Source organism: Coenobita brevimanus, chromosome 66, assembly GCF_032717465.1.
Source record: "Coenobita brevimanus isolate Jiangsu-jjx chromosome 66, ASM3271746v2, whole genome shotgun sequence".
Lineage (NCBI taxonomy): Eukaryota > Metazoa > Arthropoda > Malacostraca > Decapoda > Coenobitidae > Coenobita > Coenobita brevimanus.
The window spans coordinates 16134630-16151139 of NC_137019.1; the positions used below are offsets into that span (position 1 = coordinate 16134630).

The following is a 16510-nucleotide window of genomic DNA, read 5'->3' on the forward strand; positions in this document are numbered from 1 at the left end:
TGACGTGAGAGTGAGGGCTGGATCTTGGTGGCAATGGAGGCTTCGTAAAATCTCTTCCTTAGCGATTTATTCTATTTAATACACCTTAACATTTTCAGGTATGTTATTTATATCGCTTTAATCTCGATCTAGTTCACACACACACACACACACACACACACACACACACACACACACACACACACACACACACACACACACACACACACACACACTGGATACTAGGTGCAATGTATAGAATAAGTTGTCATGGAAAAGATATTACGATATTACCAAAGCCACTTAGACGCCTTACGACACGCCACGACCACTTCAACAAAACGTGCACCATGGGAGGACTTGACCAACGCTGACCAGGACACTTTGAACGTACTTGGCAGGCTCCGTAACACCTCTTGCTTAGCGATTAATTGTGCGTATTTGACATAAACAATCGCTTGTACGTTGATCATGTGTGTGTGTGTGTGTGTGTGTGTGTGTGTGTGTGTGTGTGTGTGTGTGTGTGTGTGTGTGTGTGTGTGTGTGTGTGTGTGTGTGTGTGTGTGTGTGTGTGTGTGTGATTATATATCAATCTCTACTGCATAAAAACCGCACACGAAATTATTGAAACGAAATATGCATAGATAAACTGGTAAGGTCGAGGTGTTCGGGAGCTTCCAGTTCAACGACAATACGTCTCCTAAGTTCATACTGACGTCGGCTTAGATGGCCTCCAAACACCCATTTCCTAACCAGCATATTTCTGTATTGTACACGTTAGTATCAGAATGTCGGTACGGAAAAAAAAAAAATGCTGAAAAGGGAATACCGAGGTGTAATAATCAAGATAAATCGCTGGGGAAAAGGTGTTAGGGAGCCTCCTCACCCAGCGAGACCACGGGCCCTGGCGACGCTATAGTAAACCGAAATGGGACAACTTCAGCCATCGTGGTGCTTCCGTCGCCCGCCATGCCGATGTACACAACCTCAAATTGTCCAATCTCCGCTCATAGCAGGGGTCTCGATTTTAAGCTAAGATTTTCTCATTTCGTGTAGTTTTACAACATTTAGCACGGAAATAGGACCAGGATGATTGAAAATTAATATTCCTTACGTAGTCAAAAGTGAAATGGGTCATAATAACGAAAAGCTACAGTAAAATCTTACAGGGAAACTTATGAGTTATTACAATTTCTGTTAGTTAGAAGAAAACAAGGATGCTCCATAAAACAGTATTTCGGTCTTTTTAGCTATACACAGATTATTATAATATTCTCCCTAGATTAAGGGGTACAGAATATGGATCTTGATCCAAGTTAAGACTCAGAGCCTGGTGAGACCAGACTGAGGCCGAGGTCGTTTGATTTACAAATAGCTTACGAGATTTTTACCACCCCCCCCCAAAAAAAAAAAAAAAAAAAAAGCCACACGGCATGTCAGCAACGTCATAGCTACATTCTTAGAGTTCCAAAAATTGTACGTCAATTTTTCAAGATATGTGTGAGAATGTCAGTGATTCCGGCCTCTGTTAACCCTCGTCATGAAGTGGTAAAACTGGGAAGTACCAAAGCGACTCTGGTCAGGTCAGAAGTCAGAACCTCCTCTTTCAACTTAATGCTGAAGTAACTATTCTCCTATGTATGGGTGAATCACTGAGAGTTATTCTGCACAGCGTTATACATCGCGTTGTTATCCCTCGTCACAAATGAGCCGGGATGATTTTATTAGTGCCAAGTGGGATACATTGCTTATAATGAGTAGTAAGCAAATATTAACACTCGGGGGGTAATATAAATCAGCACAGAGTCAGACGAAAGGAGAAGACTAACAATAATCATAAACAATAGCCAAAAATAATAAAATCAACGATATTAAATGTTACCGGAAATAATTAGAACAAATACTTGGCAAGGTAATAATATACAATGAAATATATAAATGAGAAGACAAACGCCATGCCACATCTCGCAGAAAACTGATGATTTAACATGATAAATAATATAATATAAATGCCGTAGTGGCTAGGTAAAATTTTATTGTAAAATTTCACTTATGTATAAAGTGACATTTGTTTATAATTGATATTACTTAAAAACTGCTACCCAAAATGAGAACATATAATAATAATAATAATAATAATAATAATAATAATAATACTGGAACTGCGTAATAAATCATAAAGCAAAAATCTATAAAAAATGAACACATGATGGCATAAAACAAAAATAACAAAAGATCATTCCGTTTTTCCACACGATCACCCTCATGAATGACCGAATGAGAGAAAAGTGAGAAAATCAGAGAAAATAAGATAGGCTGCGGGTGTATACTGGTTGTAGTAAGCAGTAAGAAAATATATATCACTCGTTCCAGTCACTCTTCTTCTTCACGCTATTTACACACGCAGGGGAAGCGACTTGTATACAGGGAAATTAAACACTATGCATTTATCTCACGTATACGCAGGCATTCAGCAAGGTGAGGAGTTGGTTGGTTATTTTATCATCTGTCTGAAACAATTTTTGACTTAAGGATAAAGGCAGAGGAACTTAAGAGTCGACGGGGATTATGCCGAAATTACTAGAACGGAGGCGCTGACTTGATCTGGCGGAAAAGTATGGTGGATAAACTAAAAAGCCTCGACGGGAAATGTCTACAAGAACAACGAGAACGGCAGCAGTGAAATAAATCAAAGAAAGGATGACCAGAGAAATTAACAAGAATCTAGGGGGCACTGCTAATAAAAAAGTAAAATAATTTTGAAAACATGAAAGGGTGAGTACTGAAACATACCATAACTGCAGCAGAAAAATCAGTAATCGATATTCTAAACAAATTAAAAAGGTGCAAGTCTGACCAGTCACAAATAAGTGAACAGAATCAATGCTACAAAGAACGCACCCTCGCATAGACTGGAGTGGATAACAGAAAAATGGCAAAGAATTGAGGGGAAAATACTAATAGAAGAGACCAGCATTGAAATAATCTGACTGGTAAATGACTACAGTGGCTACAAAGAATCAAAGGGGATGTGCTAAAGCAAAACAGATGCGACCGTTCATCCAATTTCTAATACAGGCAGTGGGAAAATCATTGGCAACTCTATTTTTAAAAACTATTAGCAAGTCAGTTTTACAAAGCTTAAACTCTAGGGAAATTTACATGAAACTATGGGAATCATTTTCATTTTTCATACCTGTATTTAAATTACCTGTGAAAATGTGGAAGCCTGAGGAGTGAAATGAAATGAAAAACAGAGCCGAATTATTTGTACACATCCGCATCATTCACTACACAGCAATAACAACAGGGGATTGACGTTACAGACCTTGTCAGTCAATTACATCGCAGTCATCAACTTCCATTTTCATTGTATACTTATTTATTTAGTTAATTATTTCACCCTCTGTCAGTGCTTTATAATACAAAGTCTGTGTAGCGGCAAGAGTAAGAGAGAGGAGCCACTAGAGGGCGGGAATAAGGCAGGGACACAGCTTTCCTTTATTTTGCACGTACTGCTTCTCATACTTGTCGCTTATTTTAACTTTACAAACAATTTATCAGAATATTTTGGCACGTCTACGAAGGGATTGATTTCTTTTGATGATTTGGCATGTTTTCTGCATCTGTCTGCACGTAAACAATATCAAAGCCGGCGCTACAATGGCTTCCCCGGGGCGATGTTTGTGCCCAGGCGGTGTTTGGGAGGCGTGGGAGGGCCGTATTCTAGGTGGCATAGGAGGCTTCGTACCACCTCTTCCTTGACGATTTATTATGGCATACAACGCATCAGCATTCTTTTTTGTTATTTATGTCATTTTAACATTGACACACTTTGCATCAATAGCATAAAAGATGACATTTTTACGTGTAATGTGCTGAGTAAATCGCTAAAGTGAACGTGTTATGAAATCTCCAAAGCCACTTGGAATACGACTCTCAGTGCGGGCGGACATGTAGCAGCAAAAGAGTGAAAGCCAAACAGAGAGGCGTGGTCAAGGGTGCGTTCAAAGAACTGGCGTGGCTGCCGTGGACCCGAGACTCTTGAACGTTGGCGGGCTGGGCTTCTGCGAGAGGTATTCCTGGTTCGGTCTCGGGCTGGGCATCCGGGGGCGCCATATCGTTCTGGGCCTTGTTCTTCTGATTGGCTCGCTTGCGGCTGCCCATACTCTTCCGACCCCCGCGTTTCCTGGCCTGTCTGTCGTCTTCTTCTTTTATGGCTGCCTCGGCCCCTTCCACCTCCTCCTCGCAGTCTGGGTCGGCGGTCTGGAGCCACCGCTGGTTGGGGTCAGGAAGTTCAGACTCCCGCAGCGCCAACAGCCTCGTCACCGGACCTGAAATACACGACACAACACATAACCTTCACATTATCCCTTCTACAACACGTCCTTAATATTTCTCCATTACCTTACATCTTATTACTTATCCATGGTAATTCTTCTTTCACACTGCACATTTTTTTTGGGGGGGTACATTTCCTGTGCATTCTCGTTTCCCTCCCTCACTCTCTATTTACCTTCAGTGTTGCTTCATCTGTACCTTGCGTTTTTCCTCTGATATACTTCTGCCTAATATTTCTTCCCTTGTACTTCACACCATTCTCAGTGCCCTCCATGTCAATCTAGTTTGTATGAAGATCTCACAGTTCCCTCTTTCTTTCCACTAACTTCTACTTCATTCCCGTCTTCCCCTCAAATTATACTCTTCCCTCTCTCTCCCATCCATTCTAAATATTCCTTACTTCTTACCACTAATTTTTCCGTTTTTTCTATTACTTCACCTGTATATCTATCTACCTCTTCCCTCTTCCTTGTTTCTAATTTCTATCTATGTGCTCTCTCTCTCTCTCTCTCTCTCTCTCTCTCTCTCTCTCTCACCAATGCCGAGTGTGGTGGTCTCATAAGCGGGTGTGACAGTCTCTAGGTCTGCCAGCCTCGGGGGGAGCGTGGCCCCCTCCAAGTAGCAGAGGACTTCATCAAGGTTCCGCCTCACCGAGATGCTACGTGTGGTGTTCCGCAAGGTGAACATCCAGCCCAGTCTCTGATCGCACCGGAAGTTGTTGCCTGGAAAGGAAATAATAATAATAATAATAATAATAATGATGATGATAATAATAATGATGATGATGATTTCAGTAGTATTAGTAGTAGTAGTAGTAGTAGTAGTAATCATAATCATCATCAATAATGAACATGAATTTTACGCCTCCACTATAGGTGGCAAAAGTGGCTAGTTGCCCTTTCGTTTGCATTATACGCATTTAAAGTCTTTTGCATATTATTTATTGCGTTTTAATGTCGACATAGTGTGCGTCGATAACATACATGAAGATACTGAGATGTAATTTGCAGAATAAATTGCTAGGGACGAAGTGTTACGAAATATACATCAGACGATTTTATTATCCGAAGTACTACCAGTCACAGTAAGAATCATATCATTCTCGTAAATTGGGAAGTAGAGTATTGAAGAGTTTTTCACTTTTTCTGCTGTTGATGTATTTAGGTATTTTACGTTATCTATGCTTACATAAGACAATTTTGGTTTCAGAGAGGAAAGCTTCAAGTTAATGGGAAAAAAAAAAAAGTACAGTGTCCATGAAATCCTGCTGGGCTTACAAAAATTTATTGCGTGTATACGATGCAGATACAGACCGAAGCTAAAAATAGACAAGGAGAGACGCGAAACGGGATATGAATCTGCATCAGCAAAAAATGAAATTCCCACTCGAGTTTCCGCCACACACACACACACACACACACACACACACACACACACACACACACATTTATCAATGTATAAAATCTGACCGTCATAACACCAGCTCACACACCACCAAACTGCAATATAAACCCTTACAAACACAATGGTGAATCTCCGACCAGAAATTAGTGTATTTTTTGCCGCCCCCGTGATTATTAGCCACGATTTGAATGATTTACTACTGAACGAGGCTTATGCTGGTAATCGACTACGCTGAAAATGAGACCTCCCCTCTCTCCCTTCGCTCCTACCAAACCTCCCTCCCCCATACCCCATTTTCCCTCCTCTCCTCTCCACCCCTCCCCTCTACCATGTCTCCCACCCCTGTGCCCCTTTCTTCCTTCTCTCCTCGCCTCCCCTCCTTTTAACCTCCCTCACCCAGACCCCCTACCCTCTACCTCGACTCCATTTGCCTCTCCTCCCTTACCGCTACACCTGCCCCAACCACCTCTCTATATCACCCTCCCTCATACTTCTCCTACGTTCCATCTCTCCCGTCCCTTACGTCTGTTTCCCTAGCCTTTTCCCCTCTATCTTTCCTTCCTTGTTCACTGCTCAGTCCTCCTCCCTTTCCCCCTACCTCTGTCCTCCACGTCACCTTCTTGTATATTTCTCTTACTTTTCCCTTTCCCTCCCGTATACCTCTCCCCGTCCCCGTCCTTACCTCTCATCTTCCTTACCCTTTCCTTGTCATCTCTGCTCCCTCATCTCCCCTCTCTCTCTCTCTCTCTCTCTTACTACTCTCTTTCCTCACTTCTCCTCTTCTCTCCTCTCCTTTCTCTCCCTCCCTACTTCTCCCCACCTTCCACTCCATTCTCCTACCCAGGTGCGTTATGATAAAGCATCTGGTCAATTCTTGGTTCATTTGCAGCGGGTAATTTCTATGGGATTAACCTGGCTGGGGATTTGAGTCTCATGTGTTCTGAATTTCTGTTGTCCCACCTCTGTTTTACTCACTACCCTCCACAGAAAGATCACCCATTCTCTCTCTCTCTCTCTCTCTCTCTCTCTCTCTCTCTCTCTCTCTCTCCTCTCTCTGTCTGTCTCTCTGTCTCTCTCTCTCTCACCCATACCCACAATCCCCTTCCCACCACCACCACACAAAGCATATCCACACCTGTTCCCTCACCACTTTCATACCCACACTGCCCATTCTCCCCTCACCCAAAGACCTCCTCAACTTCCTTCCCTCACTCTCTGCCTGCCTTTTTCCTCCTCATATCTCATATTCTCCCTCCCTCCCTCTCTCCCACCTTCCCCCCTACTTCTCCCCCATCCCTTTTCTATAACCCACATCCCTCCCTCTCGTCCTATATTTTGTTCAAGTCAAGATTATCATTACCATCACCATTATCATCATCTAACACATCACCTCCCTCCCTTTCCCTCCCATATCTCCCTCCTTCCTTCCCGTTCACCCCCGCCCCCTACATACACACTACTCCACATCTAGTCAAGTTAGAGGGAGAGGGGGAAGAGGAGGGTGTAAGGGATGGAGGGGGAGAGGGGATGAAACGGACAAGCCAATGAAGAGGACTGAAACAATGACGAACCAACAGGATTTCAGGATTTTCTATATTTCCCGACAGCGCGAATTTCGGTAACGCCGGATTAAAAGGCGCCCCCCAAAATAGCACACCCGGCTGGTTTTTATGGGATTTTGGGGTTTCGGGAGTATTTAAGGGATCGAGGGGGTTAATGGGGGCTGAAGGGGGGGTATGGGATTAGTCTAGGGGGAGGGGGGGAGGTCCTGGGTGCTTATGAGGCACACGTGGTGGTGGGGTTAATGTGTGGTCAGGCATTTGTCATTAACGTTAAGTATAATGGGCGTCATTCTCGCTAGCGTATTACCATTCACGATCGACTAAATCTACCTATCAGACTCTCTCTCTCTCTCTCTCTCTCTCTCTCTCTTTCCCTCTCTCTCTCTCTCCTTACCAGTTTATGTATCTTAGGAATTTGTCTGGATTTTCTTTTTACCACTATTGCCAGTGTCTGTGAACTAGTATCGCAAAACAATCTCCTCGTCAAATCTATGGCTAAATGATCAGGGCATAAAAATGTCAGTCAATGAAGCAATCAATCACTAGACATTAGTATATGCATAACGAGTTTCATTTTCTTGCCAGCTTTGTGCCATTCATTGCCACAGTATGTCATTAAAATTGTAAGTTGTGGCTCAAACATCGAGACCATCAGTCAATTACAAGGATTACTGAACTTAATTACTGTGGACTATTAGCTGCTGAAATAACAATATGATTGCTGATAATTCAAATACTTCGACATACAGTAATATTAATTTGGGAATTGTGATGGATTAGTAGCTACACAACATTTGCGTTACCACAGCAACGATCTGATAACCGTTTTTTTTTTTTTTTTTTTACCACCGCCATCATCATCATCCCAAAAGAAATGAATTACTGCAGATCATTCATAACATCATAGAAACGATCTGACTCTTAATAATTTTTACTTATTTTATCCTCGTTTTTATCACCATCACCCAAATGATAAAAAGGGACGTCATCGCGTTGAAGGGGCCAGACGTCAACGAAAGAATGAAAGATGCGCACCAGTCAGAAAGAAGACGGATGCTACCTCCTTCATTGTAACTAATCTTTCTGAAGCTGAATAAGCGCGTATAGAGGTAGGAGGAGGATCACAAAATGAGCTTTAAAGAGAGGTCAACGAGAGAGACAATGGAGACTGTTTCTACCAAAGACTTTATCTGCATCTTACGGTGCGAGGAATATCTCTAAATAAAATCCCCTGGTGATTAAAAGAATAAAATAAGAAAGCCATCAGCGTCTCGAAAGGGTTAGAAGCTCAGCACCAAGCACAGGTCGCAGCTCAGCACCCAAAAGGTCAGCACTGTTGTAGGGTCCAGAGCAAAAAAAAAGTGAGAGAGATTCCCCAAAGCGAACACCATCTTCTGGCAGGATCCCCTCAATCGACCGGCATAACCACCCATCTTATCAATTACCCAAGCCCTCCCCTTCAATTTTTTCCTGTTGTTTTTAGAATTTAGACAACAATTTCCGAGATTAGAGAGGCGGGCGGGGAGAGGACGATATAATGAAAGTATTAGTGTGGAGGAACAGCCCCGGGGATGCTTATTATTAAGGGCGATACGTCTTGTTGGGTTGGGGGTATAGGCAGCACGCTGATAAAAATGGGTTTCCTTAATATCCTGATTCTGTTTTATTTTTATATTCTTGCTCTCTTGTTTTTTTTTTCCTCTAGTCTCTCTCACTCTCTCTCTCTCTCTCTCTCTCTCTCTCTCTCTCTCTCCTTTCACACACACACACTGCCAATTAGCTGCAGCTCTGTTCCTCCTTTACAAATGAACACAATAATACTTAAGGCTTAGCAAAACGCAGAAAAAAACGATAATCCTGACAATTTTGAAAAACTGACTGCTGCAGAAGTAAAAACTAAGAAGAAAATGTATATGTATGAAAAATGCACCATAAACTTACAAAATAAAATCACTGCCATGGAAAACTTACTGAATAAAAAGACAAAGGAAAAATATGTATAAAGAAAAAGCACCAACAACTTCTTGGCTCTTTTAACACACCATTGATTAGGTTTGAAAGTCTCGCCTTGGTAGGGAAATTGAATTATAAGTTTGTGAGTGATATGGAATAATAATCATCAATAGGCACAGGAAGAGACGGAGAGGGAGAGGGAGAGGGAGAGGGAGAAAGAGAGGGAGAGGGAAAGGGAGAGAAAAGCAAGGTGAGGGTAAAGGTGAGGGAGAGAAGGTTAGGGTAAGGGTGAGGAACAGGAAGAAAAGGGCACGCTGAGGGTACGTGAGAGTTGGAGGAAGAGGGAGAGGAGAAGAAAGCGAGGGAGAAGGTATGCTTGGGTATGGACAAAGAGAGGCAGGGAGGGGTTGATGGTGATATTAAGGGTGATGGTGAGGAAGAGTTAAGGGAGTAAGTTATATAAATGAAAAACTACGAATGGCGGTGACGTCACTAAGCTAAATGTGTACTGATGATTCCACCTTCATGTGTAAGATTATTCACGTGCACCATATCAAGTTACACACACACACACACACACACACACACACACACACACACACACACACATTCTCTCTCTCTCTCTCTCTCTCCAATCACCCGGCCTTATCACAACCATCAGCAAACCCCACAATGCGGATCACAAGGTTAAGCTGGCGGACACTCCTTTCCTGCAGGTGTACTGGATAGGTCACAGGGCGAAGGGTGCGTGTCGGGGGCACGTATGTCGCTAGATTAGGGTGTGCCTGGAGCAGGGTGCGTGGGTGTTTAGGGTGTTGTAGGGTGCGTGAGTGACTAGCGCAGGGAGTGTAGGGAAGGGGATGTATGGGGATGGGTGTGTGGGGAAGGGTGTCTGGGGAAGGATATGTGGAGTTGGGATGGAGTAGGTTAGAGTTCGTGGGGTAGTGTGTGTGGGATGGGGTCCATGGCTAGACTGTTTTGTGAGGTTTAGGGTGAAGTGTGTAGGGTCGTGTGTGTAAGGTAGGGCGTGTAAGATGGGTCCTTCCTTTAGATAAGCTTCACGGGGAAACTGCGTGTCTGGGGCTCAAGGGTTGCAAGATGAAAGCGTATGGGGTAGAGTGTACTGGATAGGGAACTCTTAAATTTATAGAACATACAAACTACTGACGAGAGACAAACATTATAAAAGAAAGGCCAAAACACAGCAAACTGAGGTAAGTTAGTGAAAGGAGTCAAGAGAATAGAAAAAAAATGCCGACTTAATGGAAAGGCCAAAATGAAATATATTACCAAGAGACGAATATCTCAAGAATGTCGCATTAGAAGTAGAAGACAACAAAAATACTGAAAACGAGGCCTAACGAACCAAACAAGCCTAAATAAGACACCGAAAAAATAGTCACATTTGGGGCATGGCCAAAATAGCGAAATAAAAGGTGTAAAAAAATAAATAAAAGAGAGACGGCACTGAAAACGAAGACAGATGAACGAAAGGGCAAAAAACAGAGGTAAACTGAAAAACCCGAGGCAAAATTAGAGGAAGGGGTGAAATAGTGAAATGCAAGGAGGAGTGAGAGAGCAAAGAGGAGCGTCGGAGGCTGAAGCACCATTACTCATGACGCCCCTCAAAAAATCTGGCCGGGTAATTATGCAAAGTAGCTCGGCTTATTCCATTTTTATTATTATTATTTTTACTCCCACGGCCCTCTTGAGAATCTTTCCTGGGGGGGGGGGAATGGGTCTCTCTCTCTCTCTCTCTCTCTCTCTCTCTCTATGGGGATGCGTTTCTTCCTTCCTTTCTCTTTGACTTCCTGCAATTTCATCCATTTTTCCCACCTTTGGTACCCATATTTTCTGCTTTCTTTTCTGCATTCATATATATATATATTTTTATTTTTCATCGCTTGATCTGTCTTTTCTGTTCGTCTAATATTTTGTTTATTCATTTTTATTGCTATATTATCTTCTATGACATTTTTATATATCAACTCCATTTCATTTTCCATATTTCTCATTAATTTCCTCGTTGTAATTTATGTTTTCTTTACTAGCTTTATCACTTCCTTATATGTTTTCTTTACTGGCTTTATCACTTCCTTCATCTTTCCTTTTGCTTAATTAGCCTTTCTCGCCTTTCTTACATGCATCTTACTACCTCTTAGCATTTGGCTTTGTTTATAATTTTTGTGAATCTCTTTTTTCTTTTATATATATTCTACCTTTTCATTTTTTATATTTTTTTCTTTTACACATAATTCACCTTTTCTATTTTTTATATTTTTTCTCATTTTCATGGCTTTACTTATCATCTCTCAGGTTTCCTCTATCCTAATTTAAATTTTTTTTCTCTTCTTGCATATTTTTATCCGTATTCTTTACCATCATCCTCATCATCATTACCCCAGATTCAACGACAAAATGGGCTGCTGTTAACGAAAATGAAAATAGAAACGAAAAATACTAAAAAGCGTCAACAAAAAAGGACAGCAGAAGGAAACACAGAAGATTTATTTAGATATACTGAAACGCGTATACCCAGTCCTTGCATGATAGCAGGCGGAAAGGCAAGGAAGCAAGATTACAGAGGCAGACAAACAGACACAGGCAGGCATGATGGAAGTATGATGGGCAGAAATGTTGTTCGGCAGGAAAACAGGTAGGCAGGAAGTAAAGCAGGAAGGAAGATAGAAGAGACAGGCAGAGGGGTAAGCAGAGAAGAATAATTATACAGATGGGTAAAAGAGAGAGGCAGTGAGGCTGGCGGCGTGGAAAGTAGGTGAGCAGACAAAAAGTAAAGAAAAAAAAGTATCTGTGGTGATAGAAAAAAAAAAAAAGAGATTAAACAAGCAGGCAGAAAAAAGATAAGTAGGTAGGGACAGAATGAGGAGGCAGGAAAACAGCAGACAGTTAAGGAGGTACAAAAATAGGCAGTTAGGCAGGCTGGCTAAAAAAGAAAAAAAAAAAGAAGAAAAAAGAAAACAGACAGGCAGGTAAAATTTAGGTAGGCAGGCAGAACAGAAGGTAAGAAGAGGCTAAAAAAGGGAGGGTGGGGGTCGGGAAGCAGGTAGGCAGAAAAGTAAGCAGATGTACATACAAAAAAAAAGCAGGTAGAAAGTAGGTAGGTAAGCAGCCAGGCAGGAAGTAAGGTGGGGCAGGAAAAGAGGCTATCATGAAAATCAGAATAAGGGGTGAATCAGAGGCGGAGGAGAAGAGGACGCAAGGGAGGCAGAGAGAAAGATGGACGGCTGCCGGGAGAGTATGTGGGGAGGGGAATGCGGAGGGAAGTAGAAATGCATGAGGGAAGAGGAGGAGGGAACGGAATGGAGGAACAGAGGGAATGCAGGAGAGAAGAGGTGGAAGAGGAGAAGAAATCAGAAAAGGGGAAGGGAACGGTGGGCGTAAGAGGGAAAAATACAGGATTGAAGAGATGGAAGAGGAAAGGTGAAGAGGAAGAGGGAATGGAAAGAAGGAAGAGAGGTAGAAGTGAAGAGTAAGGAAATAGGAAAAGGGAGAAGAGGGATAGATGGAGGGTAAGTGAAAGAGGGAATGGAGATGAAGTAGGGTAGGGAAGAGGGACTGAAGAGATGCAGGAGAAGAAAAGGGCTGAGTGGAAGAGAGAAAATGAAAGGCTGCCTGGAGAGTGTGGGGAGAGAGCGTGGAGAAAAGAGGAAGTGGAGGATGGAAAGGAAAACAGGAAGGAAGGAATGGTAATGGAGGGAAAGGAGTACGGGAGGAAGAGAAGCGGATAAGAAATGGAAGACAAACTGATGGAGAAAAGGAAGAAGAAGGGTTACCGCGAGAGTGTGGGGCGAGAGGGACCTATTGGGATGGGTGATGGAGGGGAACTTAAATCTCTCAGGCTCCTATAATTCACTCTCGGGTGAATAAAATAGTCTGGAGTTGTTCCGACCATGAAGGGGTTAAGAAAAGTGGGAGTGGGAAGGAGAGTTAGAGAAAGAGGGATGAGATATAGACGGACGTGGAAGAAGAGGCCCGATAGAAGAAAGTATAAGCCATTTTAGGAAAAGTTGCATCCCTCAGGTAAATAAATCTTTGGTGGTAGTTAGTATATAAACTTAGAATGTCCCAGTCTTTCATACGGGATTCAATTCACGTGAAGCCCGAAGATGACGAATGAACAGGCTGACATTAACATCCATATAAGCACCTTACTGACCCTGTGAGTTGATACTTAAATCCTGATGTGAGACAGATAAGTTCCAAGAAGTGGTTCGCAGGGTGTAAAGGTTATCTGCCCTCCAAGGCTTAATGCACTATATCGCGCCTATTTCTGGCACTGTGTGGTTTATATATCTGTGTAACAAGCGCACACACACACACACATACACACACATTCTCTCTCTCTCTCTCTCTCTCTCTCTCTCTCTCTCTCTCTCACCTCACACACCTACCTAATGGGTTTGTGATAGGGCCAAGGAACTTTAATTCAGCGGTTTATATCAGAGGGCGGTGGTGGCAGAGTCCGACCCTTCATATATTACGGCTCCCGACACTGCAATCAGAGTCACATTAACGTAGAAGTAGAAAAAAGAAAGTGGAAAATTATGGTGAAAATTATGGACCTTTTTACTCTATTTTTGGTTATTTATTTACATTTTTATCCTTAGACATGAATATGGAAATAACGGGGGTTAGTGCTTTTTGTAATTCCTCTTCTCTCTGTTTTTATCTGTTTTTCTTCTACTCTCAGGTCTTCCTTCCTACTCTCTCTCTCTCTCTCTCTCTCTCTCTCTCTCTCTCTCTAACATCCCAGCGTATGAAGCAAAACCACGAAAATTGTTTCCATAACCTGTTACATGTGAGCTGCAACACGTGATCGAAGGTTACACAGATAAACAGAGACACACAGACACATGCAGACTGGCCCTTCTCACTTCCCCCACTCAGCACACAGAAAACAAACACATACACATAGAAAGAACTGCCGCGTACACAGACCATCTCCCCCTCCCTCCACACACACACACACACACACACACACACACACACACACACACACACACACACACACACACACACACACACACACACACACACAAACTATTCCTCTCCCTACACTAACAAACATAACCACACAAACGCCAGACAGACGGATAGACACATACACTGGCACACATACACACACAGACCCCCTCTTTCCCCCCATCTCCCTCCACACCCCCCTAACACACCTTCAGCTGGCTAAATTAAACAAGAATCAGCTGACCTCAACACCACCACACTATCACATTATTTTTTCTCCCTCTCGTACGAAGGTTAGTTAGTCTCTCCCAGCTTATCTTTTTCGTCACGGGTGTTGCCTGGCTGGGTAGGTGGGTGTCTGGCTGTGTGAGTCGTATTCCAAGTGGCCAGAGGACTGCATAACACCTCTCCCTAAGCGATTTATTCTGCACCTTACACCTCAAAATTTTTCTGTATGTTATTGATGCAAACTATGTCGATATTACAAGCACAGATGCAAGAGAATGATGAAATAACTCGCGAAAGAAGGTGTGTTACGGAGACTCCTGTGACAGCCAAAATCCGGTCCTGTATCTTTAAACCTTGTGTGTGGGTGTGAGGGGTTGTAAAGAAGTGGAGTGCTATCTTCGTCACCGGTTCTTTAATTACTAGGATGATAAGGCGCTGCTTCGTGTTTTTAGTGCATGGGATGAGCCTATGCTAAGTGTGGATAACCTTTTCACCTCCTTCATTAAGATTTTATTGAGCTCAGTGGAGATCTGTAGTACACAAGAGATTAATTGCCTGGAGGACAGTGGCTGATTTTGTACTTTTTTATTTCATTATTTTGAAGATAAAGTAGGGTGGGTCTTCCAGGTGGGACGAACTCTTAATATCTTCAGTAAACTGACTTCTCTTTTTAGTTTTTCCTTTGTCTATGTGTGTGTGTGTGTGTGTGTGTGTGTGTGTGTGTGTGTGTGTGTGTGTGTGTGTGTGTGTGTGTGTGTGTGTGTGTGTGTGTGTGTGTGTGTGTGTGTGTGTGTGTGTGTGTGTGTGTGTGTGTGTGTGTGTGTGTGTGTGTGTGTGTGTGTGTGTGTGTGTGTGTGTGTGTGTGTGTGTGTGTGTGTGTGTGTGTGTGTGTGTGTGTGTGTGTGTGTGTGTGTGTGTGTGTGTGTGTGTGTGTGTGTGTGTGTGTGTGTGTGTGTGTGTGTGTGTGTGTGTGTGTGTGTGTGTGTGTGTGTGTGTGTGTGTGTGTGTGTGTGTGTGTGTGTGTGTGTGTGTGTGGTTGCAAATAAGGGTACAGTGTTATCTTAGCAGCCGTTTCGATAATTACAGGAAAAACAGACCCTGTTTAGTGTTTTATTGTGTAGGGTGAGTCCTTCAGTTGGGATACACAGTGATAACCTCTTAACCCCTCATACCGTAAGTAAGGGCGGATCCAGGATGGTGTAAAGGGGATGGAGTGCGGGTTTGGCAGTGGAGGCTTTACTTTCATCTGACAGAACTGGGTTACTCTGACAAATACTAAGTTGTGGTTGTGTGAATTTATATGAGCCTTTGCGATGAGGTAAAAATGAGTCTCCTTGATTATAAGTCAAATTACCCTTCAGTCTGAACATCTGGTCATCAACTTAGCTGAAAACGGATACAGGTCTCTGTCAGCTTTGAACAAACACACTGTAGCTCGAAGTCCTAGAAGTGTTAATGGATTATTGACCATGATTGTGCCGCTGAGACTGATAGTTCTTTTACACGATCTTGAAAATCCCATTCATCATCATCATCATCATAATCATCGTCATCATCATCGTCGTCGTCCTCTGTCAAACCTAATGAAATCTTGCAATGTTAATCAATAACATAACAAATGGGAGGACATCTCGTTTCATTAGTTTCACTCCCGACACATGTAAACAAACTACTGACTTCTACTCTACAAATGCTGACAATAGTATAGATCCATTTCTTTAGTTTAACAATTATTAAACTCGTAACATACTATTCTGAAAAGTCTTTGGGTTTAGACGATCGCATTACTGTCTTTCGAGAGTCACTACTCACTGTCTCGTTAATTATCGTAGGGTGAATTGATATTAATGTCCGCAATATTACCCAAAGAACTTCCCCACCCATCCCACTCATCCGAGCACTGAACCCTAAGCGCCCCTCTGCCCTCACCACCCACTTGTCCCCACTCCCCCTCTTACCAGTCTTTACCCATTTACTTTCCCCCACCCCTTCCCCTAACCACACCCACTTCCTTGCTCCACTCCACCCCTTCTCTCAAATTCCCCTACCTCCATCACACC

The 16510-nt window shown here is 42.7% G+C and overlaps 1 protein-coding gene across 1 annotated transcript in view; it reads right to left on the reverse strand.

The window, feature by feature from the left end:
- Positions 1 to 3918: 3918 nt before the first annotated feature.
- LOC145405272 (uncharacterized) overlaps positions 3919 to 16510 on the reverse strand; it is a 184483-nt gene continuing 171891 nt past the window's right edge. The window contains exons 7-8 of the mRNA XM_080276687.1: positions 4857 to 5042; positions 3919 to 4313 (exon numbers count right to left, since the gene is read on the reverse strand). Coding sequence (XP_080132813.1) covers positions 3919 to 4313; positions 4857 to 5042 — 581 coding nt within the window. The remainder of the gene's footprint in view (positions 4314 to 4856; positions 5043 to 16510) is intronic.